This window comes from Hevea brasiliensis, chromosome 5 (assembly GCF_030052815.1).
Source record: "Hevea brasiliensis isolate MT/VB/25A 57/8 chromosome 5, ASM3005281v1, whole genome shotgun sequence".
Classification (NCBI taxonomy): Eukaryota; Viridiplantae; Streptophyta; class Magnoliopsida; order Malpighiales; family Euphorbiaceae; genus Hevea; species Hevea brasiliensis.
In genome coordinates this window covers 56,021,642-56,035,486 of record NC_079497.1, presented here as the reverse complement: position 1 = coordinate 56,035,486, position 13,845 = coordinate 56,021,642, and the positions used below count along the sequence as shown (strand labels likewise).

The following is a 13,845-nucleotide window of genomic DNA, read 5'->3' as shown; positions in this document are numbered from 1 at the left end:
TAAATAAAATAGACAAATTATAATTATAATTAATTCAAACTAAAAAAAATATAAAAAATATTATTTTTATATTCTCTTGTAATAATTAAAATTAAAAAATAAAAATATAAAAATATAAAAAGTTAACTTAAAGTTAATTTTTATTAAATATAAAATAAATTAATTTCAATTTTATACTTTATATATACAAAACAACTACCTTCAAAAAAATTAATTATAATTTTATAATACATTAAATAAAAATAAAAATTTATTATTTCATTTGCAACTTAGAGAATACGAAATTACAACAAATGCTCTGATTTTCCTTGTTCGAAACCATCGTCTAGATGACTCCAGCAGTCTTCCTCTTGAAAACCCTCCGCTTCTCAAACCCTTACCAATAACCACATCTGCAATGGGCGACGCTATCACCGCCCATCACCCACCGCCACCAGTGGCGGATTCTAATAATTCCATGGATGATTTTGATTCCCTCCCAATCCCGCCCCTCGATCCCATGTTCCTCTCTGCACAAAATTCCTTATCCACAACCATTGCAGGAGAAAACTTCATCTCGGATCTACCCCTATCCCTTGACGATGATTACGATTTCGACATCACCTTTGACGATCACGACAGCTTCTACTTTCCCTCCGAGAACGAGCACTTCTCTATCCCCAACCCTGCCATTGATATAAACCACCTTGATGTTTCTCCGCAACCGGGTTCTTCTGATGGTCATATTGCTTATTTCACTGCGCATCAGGCGAATTCTGCTTCGCTGGAGTCGGGGAGCTCTGGAATTCGTGGCGATGATGGTTCTAATGTTGCTACGTATCTGAATTGCTCGCTTCCGGAGTCAATTAGTTGTAATTCGGCTGATCTAAGTTCTAATTCTGCTAGGGCATTGAATTTTCCCTCGCCAGTGTCCTCTTATGGCTCCGGGAATGGTGGGTCGGGTGTATCTGAAGCCATGAATGTGCCTTCTCCTGATTCGGGTGCTTTAGTGGTTGATCAGAAGATCAAACTCGAAGAAGTAAATGTCATAAGTTGCAGCTTGCCAAAGAGGAAGAAAGAGACCCCTAGCGAGGATGTTAATGGCCAAACAAGAAATCAGAAGTACCTGAGGTCAAAGAACGCCAACCCAAATAGTTTCGTTGAATTGAGTGAAGAGGAGGAGAAAAAGAGGGCAAGGCTGATGAGAAACCGAGAGAGCGCGCAGCTTTCAAGGCAGCGAAAGAAGCATTACGTGGAGGAGCTGGAAGACAAGGTGAGAGCAATGCATTCAACCATTGCGGAATTAAATAGTAAAATTTCATTTTTTATGGCTGAAAATGCAAGTTTGAAGCAACAGTTGAGTGGCAATGGTATGTGCCCGCCCCCTATGTATCCACCAATGACGCCCATGCCATATCCATGGGTGCCGTCCCCTTATGTAGTTAAGCCGCAAGGGTCTCATGTGCCGTTGGTTCCAATCCCTAGATTGAAAACACAGCAGCCTGTATCTGCTGTAAAAGCTAAAAAAGCTGAGGGTAAGAAAGCTGGGGTTAAGACTAAGAAGGTTGCTAGTGTTAGCTTTTTGGGTTTGTTATTTTTCATTTTGTTGTTTGGTGGATTGGTGCCAATTGTGAATGTGAAGTTTGGAGGAATCAAGGAAAATGGTGCTAATGGTTCTGGTTTTGTTAGTGAGAAGTTTTATGATAAGCAGAGAGGTAGGGTCTTTGGAGTTCATGGGCATTCAAATAGGTCTCATGAGAGCATCGGTGTTGAGTTTTCTAATGGAAATTTTCATGTTGGTAGTAGAATACAGTGTGGGACAGGGGGTGATGGATGTTTGGCATATGATGCCAAGATGAAAGGAGGATTGACGCATTTACCAGATTCAGACAAATTTGTTAGACTTGGTAATACTAGTAATAAGCCACTCGCTGCATCTTTGTTTGTACCGAGGAATGATGAGCTTATCAAGATTGATGGTAACTTGATAATTCATTCTGTTCTGGCCAGTGAGAGAGCTATGGCGTCTCATGAAAATCCCGAAATAAATAAAAGCAAGGAGACGGGTTTGGCAATCCCAAGAGATTTTTTTCCAGGGCCTGCTACGCCTGATGTTGGAACCAATAGAAGGAGGAATTCTCACTTATATCGGACTCGTAATGCTCGACATAAGGCCCTTGCATCTGGGTCTGCTGACACTCTAAAGGACCACTTAAAGTCATCTGCAGCTGATGGTAAGCTGCAGCAGTGGTTCCATGAAGGCCATGCTGGTAATTATTCTAATATTGTCTTCTTTTATACATTTCATTTACTTATTTGGGCTTCTGGCTCAGAAATAGTGTGCTCTAGGCTTTCGATTTTAAGCAAAACCATTCATCCAGTGAAATTTGATGATATATATTTTCACATTAGCACTTTCCTTCTTTTATTTTTATAATGTGCTGATACGGTTTCTACCCTTAGTAGCTGATTCCACTAAGAAGAAAGACCAAAGAACTGTCTTCAAAACAAGCCAAGAAACTTCCTTGAACTTTCAACCCTTGAACCTTCAACCCTTCACCTTGAAGATGGAGAACTGAAAATATAATTCCCAAGAAAGACAGTCAAGAACAAGATCAATTCACCTATGCTGATGAACAACCTTGAACATATAATAAAACTTAACAAATCAAGGCAAGAATTTGCTAAGAAAAATAGAGAGAGTTCTAAGAAGAACTTTGAAGCAAAGCTCTAGCAATTTTACTCAAAAAAATTACCATGTGAATTTTGTCCCCCAAAATGAAACAAAAGAAGGCAGAAATATGTGTTGGTGTATTCTGCCAAGACATTTCAACAACTATGGGACATGTGCAAGTCTTGGTTAATACACCAATCTCTCCTAAAAATAGAATGAAAGTTCAAACATTAATAGAAATGTCAGATTTGGCAGGCTACAAATGAGAGACAATTTGAAAAGAGATGTTTTGTCTTGAAGCTGAAAGTAGTAACTTTGCTTTTCCTATAAATAGTTGAAGTATGGCTGGAGCTCTTGGACAAAGTTATGGCTTCCAATCTTTTCAAAATGGATAAAAGCATCTTCAAAAGGTTGGTGGAGATGGGCTGCCAATTGTGCTGCCACCTAGGCACTCCACCTGGACGCTACATTGGTTGCCAACTAGGATGGACTTGTTGACGTGGCTGCCACATGTATGCCACCTTGGACGGATGCCACTTGGTCTCTTGGCTCCTCAAATATGGAAAGGAATGTACAGCAAGGTTGGCTTCCCTCTTTCAAGTACAAACCGAATACTTGCAACAAGTTGGACTTGGTGATGTGCTTATGAACCAAGCCTTGAAGCTTCTTAGCCATTGATATAGTTATTGGCCTTTGGTGTGGAATTGGTGCAACCGGTTCCTCATAAACCTTAATTCCCTTGCCACTCTCCACAAATCCTAAGAAAATAACTTTATCCATACAGAAAGTGCATTTCTTAAAATTGGCATGCAAGTGCTTTTTTCTCAACACCTCAAAGGCTTGTCTCAAATGCAGCAAATGATCATGCATATTTTGGTTATATACTAGGATATCATCAAAATACACTACAACAAATTTTCCTAGGAAAGCACTCAACACATGGTTCATAAGCCTCATAAATGTACTAAGTGCATTGGTCAAGCCAAATGGCATGACTAACCATTCATATAGTCCATATTGAGTCTTAAAGGCAGTTTTCCATTCATCTCCTAATTTCATGCGAATTTGGTGATAACCACTCTTTAAGTCAATTTTAAAAAATATGCATGCACCATGCAACTCATCAAGCATATCATCAAGTCTAGGTATGGGATGTCTATACTTTACAGTGATTTTATTGATTGCACTACAATCTACACACATGCGCATGCTCCCATCTTTCTTAGGCACCAAAAGAATAGGTATGGCACATGGGCTCATGCTCTCCCTAACATGGCCTTTTGCTAGAAGCTCCTCCACTTGTCTTTGAAGTTCCTTAGCCTCTTCCAGATTGGTTCTATAGGCTGGCCTATTTGGGATTACTGCTCTAGGCACAAAATCTATTTGGTGCTCTATGCCTCTAATGGATGGTAGCCCATTAGGTATTTCTTTAGGGAAGACATCCTCAAACTCCTGCAATAAGGGCAAAGCACAACTAGAAATGGATGGGTCAAGGTTAGAAACATTGGTGTAAGCTCCCTTGCAAATTAGCAAAGCCATTGGCATACTAGAAAAATATGCAGTTCTCACATCCTTAGCTTTTACAAGCAAACTGACTTTATTCTCTCCACTCTTCTCACAAATCCTTTTACCCCGAGCCCTTTTTTTTTGGTTTCACTCTTTTTGAATTTTCTCTCTTCTCTTTCTCTCCCTCATTTTTCCCTCTTACTTTTTCCTCTCTTTCTTTTCTTTCTTTCTCTTTTTGCACTCTTAGCTTGCCTCTCTTTGTTGCTGCTCATTCATAGTCTGTTTTATTCTTAATTGATCTTCAAAAGCTTGTGCGGGTGATAATGCTGTTAAAGTAACCCTTCGTCCATCATGATCAAAGGAGTACCTATTCCTAAATCCATCATGCACTACCTTCCTATCATATTGCCATAGTCTCCCTAGCAAAATATGTCCAGCATGCATTGGCACCACATCACACAGCACCACATCACACAACACCTCATCATTATACCTTCCAATAGAAAAAGCCAACATCCTTTGCTTGTGCACTTAGTGCACGCCTAACCACCAGAATATTACCTCCCACGGCATGCTCTACATCACTAGCTTCCTCCAAAGGAGGGATACTCTCACTAGCATCATCAACATCATCATCTTCTGATTCGATCTCCCCATTTGGCCTCATAACCATCACCCTCTTGTTAGGACATTGAGATGCATAATGTCCCTGCCCTAGGCACCTAAAACATTGGATATCTCTAGTTCTTCCACTAGAGGCATTTTGTCTCTTGCCTTTCTCAGTCACACTAGGCTTTTCTCCACCCCTAGTCTCCTCTTTCTTTTCCTTAGAAACAGCCTTGGAATCACAAGTTTCACCCTTCTTCCAATTCGGTTTCCATGGAGCATTGTTGCTTGAACTCATACCTACACCCATTTTGAATGCTTTCTTCTTCTTTAGTTGTTTTTCTATCTTTATTCCCATATTTAACATGTCATCAAGCTCTACATAGTGTTGTAGCTCCACCATGGTGGCAATATCAAGATTCAGCCCCTTTAGGAACCTAGCCATAGTGGCTTCTCTATCCTCCTCTACATTGGCTCTTATCATAACCATCTCCATCTCCTTGAAATATTCTTCCACACTTTTGTTTCCTTGCACCAGCTCTTGCAACCTTTGGTGCAACTCCTTATAGTAATGTTGAGGTACAAATCTGTCCCTCATAATTTGCTTCATCTCATCCCAAGTTTCAACACCCCTCATCCCATTTTTTCTTCTTTTAGTGAGCAACTGATCCCACCAAATTATGGCCTAGGATGCACGAAAACGGGAGGTGGGAGCGTTTCCCCATTCTGGAAACGTTTCCTTGCCGGAAACGTTAGGACACGGCGAGGAAACGTCTCCAGGCCGTTTCCGTAATTCCTTGAAATCGGAAACGCGTTTCCTTCACCGGACACGTGTTTCTTTAAAAAAAACAAAAAAAGTCGCACCTCCAGGAAGAAAGAAGGCAAAGAAAAAAGAAGAAGAAGAAGAAGAAGAAGAAGAAGAGGAGAAGGAGGAGTACCTGGTGGGGCAGCGTGCCGGCGATGGGAGGTGACTGGTCTCTGCTTCCTTCCCCATCCGTTGCTCTGCCAATCAGCCCCCCTTCCCCGATGGCGCTGCTCCTTCTTCATGGCTCTGCTCCTTGCTCGAATCTCTTTTTTGAATTTTTTTTAATCATTATTTTTTTTTTCAATTTTCATTGTATTAAAACTTTCAACCTTTATTTTCAGCATTTTAATATTAATTTTATTATTCTATATATATTTATTATTTGAATTATTTGTAATTATAAATATATAAATAATCTAATTAATTAAGTAATTAATTTCATTATTTTTTCCTTTTTTTAATATTTAAATTTGTTATAACTAGAACTTTCAAATCCATAAATACACACACACATATATATATATATATGTTATTTGTTTATAAATATATCCCTATATTTTTTATATTTACGCGTTTCCCCCACGTTTCCGTTTCCTATATTTTTTAAAATGCCGTTTCCCAGTGTCCGTTTCCGCATTTCTCTGTGTCCGCATTTCCGTTTCCGTTTCCGTGCTACATAGACTATGGCATAATCTGTAAACTCAACTACTGCTTCACCTTCTTTTCCTCACTATAATTGTAACAATAAAAAATAAGATCCACCTTCCTCTCCCACTCCAAATATGCATCTGAATTGGCTTTGCCTTGGAATGGTGGAATTTTCATTTTGATCTCACTAATGTTACCATCCACTCTCCCTCTCCCTTTCCCTCTCCCTCTCCCTCTTGCTTCCTCCATATTACCTCTTTTCAAGTTTCTGACTCCACCTCTTCCACCCCTATTACCTCTCATCCCTCTCGGTCTATAGTGATCATCATGTGCAGCAGAGTGCTGGTCATCCTCCTCATTAGAATCATCATCATTTTCATCCCCTCAATCATCTATAGGTGGTGCATTGTTCACTCTAGATCCTCTAGTCCTATTCTGCCCCTCATTTGTGTTTTGTCTACCATTCCCACTATTCTGCTCAATTCATTTAATTCGGTCAGCTAGGTTGCCCAATTGTCTACCAATTCTTTCCAAATGTTGAACAAGTGTTTGTTGGTAAAAAGGATTATCCATATTAAGTCCACTAGTTTGTTTTTGTGACATTTTTGATACTTGCACAAAAAGTTAGTAAAATAGAAAATAACCTCACAAATTCACTCAATTTTTGGTCACTCAAGTGTTTGTACTCAGTTTATAGGCTTTTACCCTCTTGGAGTTCTTGTCACTCGATGCCTTCTTCCACTCAAGCTTCCTTACCTTGTTAGAACTAATGCAATTCTAGCAGGTTTAAATCAAGTTTTAATATATGTTCTAGCACAAACTCAAGCAAAACGTGTGGAATAAGTGTTTGTTATGACACTTGAAGCAAGAAATGAAGACACCAAGCTCTAGAGCAATGAAGTGAAACAGGAGTCGAAATTAGCTTGCTATTTTTGCCTCTCCCCGAAAAAAGAAAAAGGGCAAAGTTGAAATTTTATAAAACTGTTTTAAGAGCAACACGACATTATTTTAGTAGGGAAAATCAAGTCTAGAGGTTCCAGAAAGCACCTTGAAGTTTTGGACTTCAAATTGGCTAATAGATGCTAAATTGGTTTACCAAGTAAACGGTAGAATTTTTACGCCAAATTTGATTTCTCGGCTTAATTTCACCTACAAAGCACCCCTATGAAGTTTTAGAATTTTCTAGGTTGGTTTGGTTATACCTCCCCCAAAACAGCCACCAAATAAAAATGTTGAACTTACAATATTCCAACACTCAAACATACACTTTAGCACCTTTTTTTATTTTTTACCTTTTTTTTTCTTCTTTCTTTTTGTTCCTTTTTTTTTTTTTTTAATATCATGTAACCACACAACAGATACACTCAACACATCCAACACTAAACACTTCAACAACATACTTCGCAAGCCACAAAGATGCAAATAACTAGGTTGTGAAGAAAAGGTTTAAGGTAGAAAACAACACAAATGTGACAAAACTAGGGAAACAAGGACAGATGTAAGAAAGACTCTAATATACCTTAAGATTAGTAGTATTGAGTGTTAACTCACTGCTAAGCCTTGAATATGTTCATATTTTCTTAAAAACACCAGAAAACACAAGGACTTGAAGAACCTTCAAGGCTGAAACCCAAGGAAGATAAAAGGAGAAAGGAAAAACAAAGACACAACAAAATGGATGACCAACTTGTTTTGAATAGAGCCTAAGTTCTGATACCAAATGATACGGTTTCTACACTTAGTAGCTGATTCCACTAAGAAGAAAGACCAAAGGACCGTCTTCAAAACAAGCCAAGAAACTCCCTTGAACCTTCAACCATTCACCTTGAAGATGGAGAACTGAAAATATAATTCCCAATAAAGACAGCCAAGAACAAGACCAATTCACCTATGCTGATGAACAACCTTGAACATATAATAAAACTTAACAAATCAAGGCAAGAATTTGCTAAGAAAAATAGAGAGAGTTCTAAGAAGAACTTTGAAGCAAAGCTCCAGCAATTTTGCTCAAAAAAATTACCATGTGAATTATGTCCCCCAAAATGAAACAAAAGAAGGCAAAAATATGTGTTGGTGTATTCTGCCAAGACACTTTAACAACCATGGAACATATGCAAGTCTTGGTAACACCAATCTCTCCTAAAAATAGATACAAAGTTCAAATATTAATAGGAATGTCAGATTTGGCAGGCTACAAATGAGAGACAATCTGAAAAGAGATGTTTTGTCTTGAAGCTGAAAGTAGTAACTTTGCTTTTCCTATAAATAGTTGAAGCATGGTTGGAGCTCTTGGACAAAGTTACGGCTTCCAATCTTTGCAAAATGGACAAAAGTATCTTCAAAAGGTTGGTGGAGATGGGCTGCCAATTGTGCTACCACCTAGGCACTCTACCTGGACGCCACATTGGTTGCCAACTAGGATGGGCTTGCTGACGTGGCTGCTACATGTATGCCACCTTGGATGGATGCTACTTGGTCTTTTGGCTCCTTAAATATGGAAAGGAATGTACAGCAAGGTTGGCTTTCCTCTTCCAAGTCCAAACCGAATACTTGCAACAGGTTGGACTTAGTGATGTGCTTATGCACCAAGCCTTGAAGCTTCTTAGCCATTGCTCTAGTTATTGGCCCTTGGTTTGGAATTGGTGCAACCGGTTCCTCATCATGTGCATTAGTACATTGGCAATATTGTTGGGGGAGATGGTGATGAAAAAATGTTCCAAATCTTGGCTGGCCTCTCTCCAAGTCAAGTTCAGTTATTTAACTAGTATCATTGGCTTTTGGCAGTTGTTATGAGTTGTTGGAATATTTGAATTATCATGGTTTATATGCTGGAGTTACTTTTGGATATGGAAAAACATATTGAGTGCCTAAGTTTAGCTGAGTTTTACCATGCTCAAGTTTGACTCATTTGTGAAATGAGCATAAACTAAGGCATGTTTTTCTCGGTTATTAAATGAGCAAAGTTAGCCAAGCACAAAATTGTTGAATAAGGACCTTTTGAGCAACGTGCAGTGAATAAAAGTGCTTTCAAATTTATTCAGAAAAACATTGTTTTTAAATATCAATGTACTTATCCATATTTGTGCTCTTTGTACTATTGTAAATTATCTGACCTCTCCACCGATGCCGTACAAGTATACAGAATTTTTTTAAAAATTATAATTTCAATGTCATTTCATGTAATAAACTATTTTAAACTAAGGATTTTTTCATATATGTTAAATAGATGTGTGTCAATATCAATTTATTAATGACTTCATATGCCAACTGGATGACAAAGCTAATTAAGTCCAACTTAACCTTGCTCAAACTGTTGCCTTTATTTGGCGAATTTTAAAGTGAGCTTAAGCTCATCTTACTGATTTTTAAAAGTAAGTTCAATTGACTCTTTACGCAGTGGAGGTCCAATTAGCTCACAAGTGGCTCTGAGTAGATGATCTTTTTAAATTTGCATCTTAACTATCTCCCCATTTTTCTGTCATTGAATCTCTCTCTCTCTCTCTCTCTTTCCATTTGTGTCATTGATTTTTTTTTTAAAAATATAAACATTGAGGAACCTGCAGCTTGTATTGTTCTCTAACTTTTGTGCTTATATCTAGTACTTCACCAACTCCTTTTGGTTATTGCTTGTTTCATTTTGCAGGGCCAATGTTGAGTTCTGGCATGTGCAGAGAAGTGTTCCAGTTTGATGCCTTACAAGCTCCAGGAGCTATTATTTCTGCTTCGTCAGTCACCAATATTACAGCAGCTCAGCGCCAGCAGAATGCTACACAGCACAACAAGGGGAAAAACAGAAGGATTCTCCATGGTCTTCCAATTCCCCTCGCAGGATCTGAACTGAATAGTACTGGGGAACATGTTGGAAATGCCCAGAAAGACAACTTTCAAGGTAATAAAACAGTCCCCCCCATGGTTGTCTCTGTGCTCTTCGATCCCAGAGAGGCTGGCTACAGTGAGGTTGATGGCATGATCACACCAAAGTCCATATCTCGGATTTTTGTTGTTGTGCTCGTAGAGAGCGTGAAGTATGTTACTTATTCATGTGTGCTTCCACGCACTGGTCCTCATTTAGTGACAGCCTGAGAGGACGGAAAACAGTTGGGAGTCATGGATTGAAAACTCTACCCATCTCCAGCTCCCAGTTTTGTATATTACAGAATATTTAGCAGCTCCCAGGTTAATAGCCATCCGAATATTAACTTCTCAGAGTTGTACTGTCATTATAAAATTTTTTACAAACTGTAATGTTATTAATATATGTGACTTTGGATTCGGATTGGTATTCTGTCATCCTTCAAATGTATGCACATAATATTGATGTTGAACTTCGGAATTGGACATGGTTTTTGATCGACTGAATCAAAAAGGAAGGAGTGAATTTTTCCATGGGACTGGAAAGAGTTTGTTTCCCATATCTTTTGTGTGGAAAAGAAACTTTAATAATTTTTCTTTTGGCCAAAAGTATGTTTCTTCACTTCCAAGTAGTTTTATGCGGGAAGTATATTTCTATGATCATAATAGAATTGAACCGAAAAAACCAATTAATCAAAGTGTGAAATTATCAAATTAAATGGAATTGAAGTTGTGAATAGAATTTTACTGAATCAAACCGATTCTTTGGGTTTAGTTTAATTTTTCGCTTTCTAAAATATTTTTGCCCCTTTTCAAGGTTCTCTCATTTTCTTACATTTTCCCTCAAGTCAAATACAAGGGATTTTGTTCTTTTATCTACAAATTTTATTCCTTTAATTCTTTTTATTTCATTTTCCTTCACCTCAGCACGAAGTAAACAAGAAAAAATGAAAAATAAAAAATTCCTTAGACCTTATTATTCTGAAAACAAGCAGCAATTCCTAAATTCTAGAAACCAGTAGCAATTCAATGTTGGTTTAAGCCAAAATAATAATATCCAAAAATTCAATTGAGGCATGACTCTCCATATGAAATCAAAAGCAAAACAAAACCTCCTAATAATCCATTCCAACTCCTAAGATACCTTTAATGGCTGATTTGGACACCCTTCAATGGTTGATCTAGAAGATGCACGAGGATGCAGGTAATGTGGTGATATAGAGGGGTGGAAGGCGTGGGAGTCATATGGCATGAGGCGAAAGATCATCTACAAGGATTGCATAAAGTGTACCAAGTAATGCCGAGAAAAGATGATAGAGCCACATCAATTTAATTTAAATATTACCTCAGATAGTATTTCCTAGACATATAATTTATACAATCTTAATAAATCAAGTCCACTGGTAAATACCATTTTTCCATAACACTATCAAGGATTTATGCCACAAAGACATAGAATGATAGGAGTCGCCACTCGGACAATAAGTGGGACATATTTATTATTTCTTTTGAGGGACATTTGATTGAGGCATCAATTTTCGAAGGGACAACCAAAGGGACTTGATTAATGCACTCAATTTTCCAATATATTCGTGGATGGTAACTTACTCCTTACAAAAGTTTCATCACCATAGCCCAATGTGTAGGTTTGGGATAGTGGGTTAAGTACTCTTACGCCTAATCTAACCTTGTTAATTCGAATGTCAGTCCTCTACTAATATTTCTAAAAGTTTTGTTTATTATTCCTTTATCAAACTTTTTACCTAAAAATGTAATTTCTAAACATACGCATGCAATTAATTCAAATAGGGGGTGCTATTTACAATCAATTTTTATGCACAAATACTTCCTATCTATGGGATTACTAAATTAAGTTAAGTGAAATTTACCGAATGACTAAAATTAATCTATTATTGACAACTTAATTTTCACACAAGTTCAATTTATAAACAACTCTAAGTTCTAATTAACCTATTTTTCTTTTTTTTTTTCTTTTTTTTTTACCCAAGTTACCCTAAAGATAATTAAACTAAATAATTTATGTATATATATCATTTGTTCTAATAAACACTCAAAGGTTCCAAACAATTACAACCTAAAAAAATTATTTCTAATATACTAATTTATTTTACAATTTACTAAGTATCTAATTAAACTTAATTTACATGCCAAACATGGGTTAAAATACCAACAAAAATGATATTAGTATTACCAAATAAATTCCTATTATTACTATATATTATATACAAAATTGTTATTTCAAGAAAGTTTAAGGGTCCTTTTAATTATTGTAGTTGCCATTAGAGCAAGCTGCCATTGGAGGAGGGTTTTCTTTTCTAGTATGGTAAGTTAATCCCTATCTTAACTCCATGAAAACTCTACGCAATTATTACCCTTTTTCGTAATTACTTTAGGATTATCAATTTATTTGAAATAAAAAAAATACAATTAAAAATTTAATCATTTACAAACTGGGCTTCTAATAGGCCAAAACTATACAGTGGCTATGGGTCCATCTAATCTAATTCTAGCACTTTATAATATCCTATTACATCATAGAAAACATTAAATTAATATTCAAATACAAAAGAACATTAAATCACAAACACATGTTAATTTCAGAATTTGATAGATTCGTAGTATTTTTGTATTTGAATTTCTGAAATTAGTTAAAAATATACAAAAATTATACAAAAAATCCAAAAGCATGGCAAGATATCATACCAAATTAAAAAAATTATTAGCTAGTCTAAAATCTCTGCCAAATAATTTACAAAAATTATGGTTCACCACTATTATGCATTAGAGACAGATCTGTACTACTTTTTTAAAAATTAATGTATCTCACAAATCATAAAAGATATTTACATGAAACTAATAGTAAACATTAGACAAGAACTTGATCTTATTTTAGAAATCAAGAATCTTGGAAAAAGATGAAGAATTGAGGGAGATATTGGCTCCAAAATTTCATTGTCCTGCAAATCACAGACAGAAGACATCCTAAATTTAAATAGTTATAACTCTCTCATTTTAAAAGCTCTTTGCACAATTCTAGATGCTAAAATCATTAGAATTTCATGAAAAATACAAATATAATTTTTATACAATTTTTAATGAAACATAAATACTTGAAAAATAATAAAAAAATATAAAGATAAAAAATTAACATTTGCAGAGTTGTAAGTTTTCCTCAAATTTATCACATGAACATGAATGTTATAAACATATGAGACCATCTAAAGGCATATAAATATAAAAGAATAGATATATGGCATGTTTCTTAAATATTTGTAACTTAGAAAACATACCTTGAAGATTTCTTGAATGTTTCTTTAAGAAAAATGAAGAAAGGAAGAAGAAGAAAGAAGGAGGGAGATAGGGAAAGCATGCCGAATTGGAGAGATAGAGTGAAAGCTTTTTTCCCTTGGTTGTGTTGTTCTCCCTTGTGTGTCCTTTTTTTCTTCTTTCTTGTGAGGTATTCATAGGGTTTAGATCAAAAAATTATATAGGAAGTCTATATAATCCCTAAATAAGAAGATTTAAAGAGTCTTGAAGAGAAAAATTTCCTATTTAATCAAAATTCTCTACCAGGCCTTATTAGTTTTAAAGAACCCAATTAGGTCAAATTAGGTTTTTTTTTTAATAAAATAAATTCCCAAAATTAAATTTAAGCAAAAATAAATTTCATTTAAATTTAATTAAATATTTTTTGCTCTTCAAAATTATTTTCTCCAAGAAACATGCCATACATATGATTATGCATTTTTAATGT

The 13,845-nt window shown here is 36.1% G+C and overlaps 1 protein-coding gene across 1 annotated transcript; it reads left to right on the top strand.

Annotated features, from left to right (window-relative positions):
- The first annotated feature begins 262 nt into the window (after nt 1-262).
- On the top strand, nt 263-10,604 carry LOC110659688 (bZIP transcription factor 17). Its single transcript, XM_021817691.2, has 2 exons — nt 263-2,249; nt 9,862-10,604. The coding sequence occupies exons 1-2, from the start codon at nt 398-400 to the stop codon at nt 10,299-10,301; spliced, it is 2,292 nt and encodes a 763-aa protein (XP_021673383.2). The 5' UTR covers nt 263-397; the 3' UTR covers nt 10,302-10,604.
- The last annotated feature ends 3,241 nt before the right edge of the window (nt 10,605-13,845 follow it).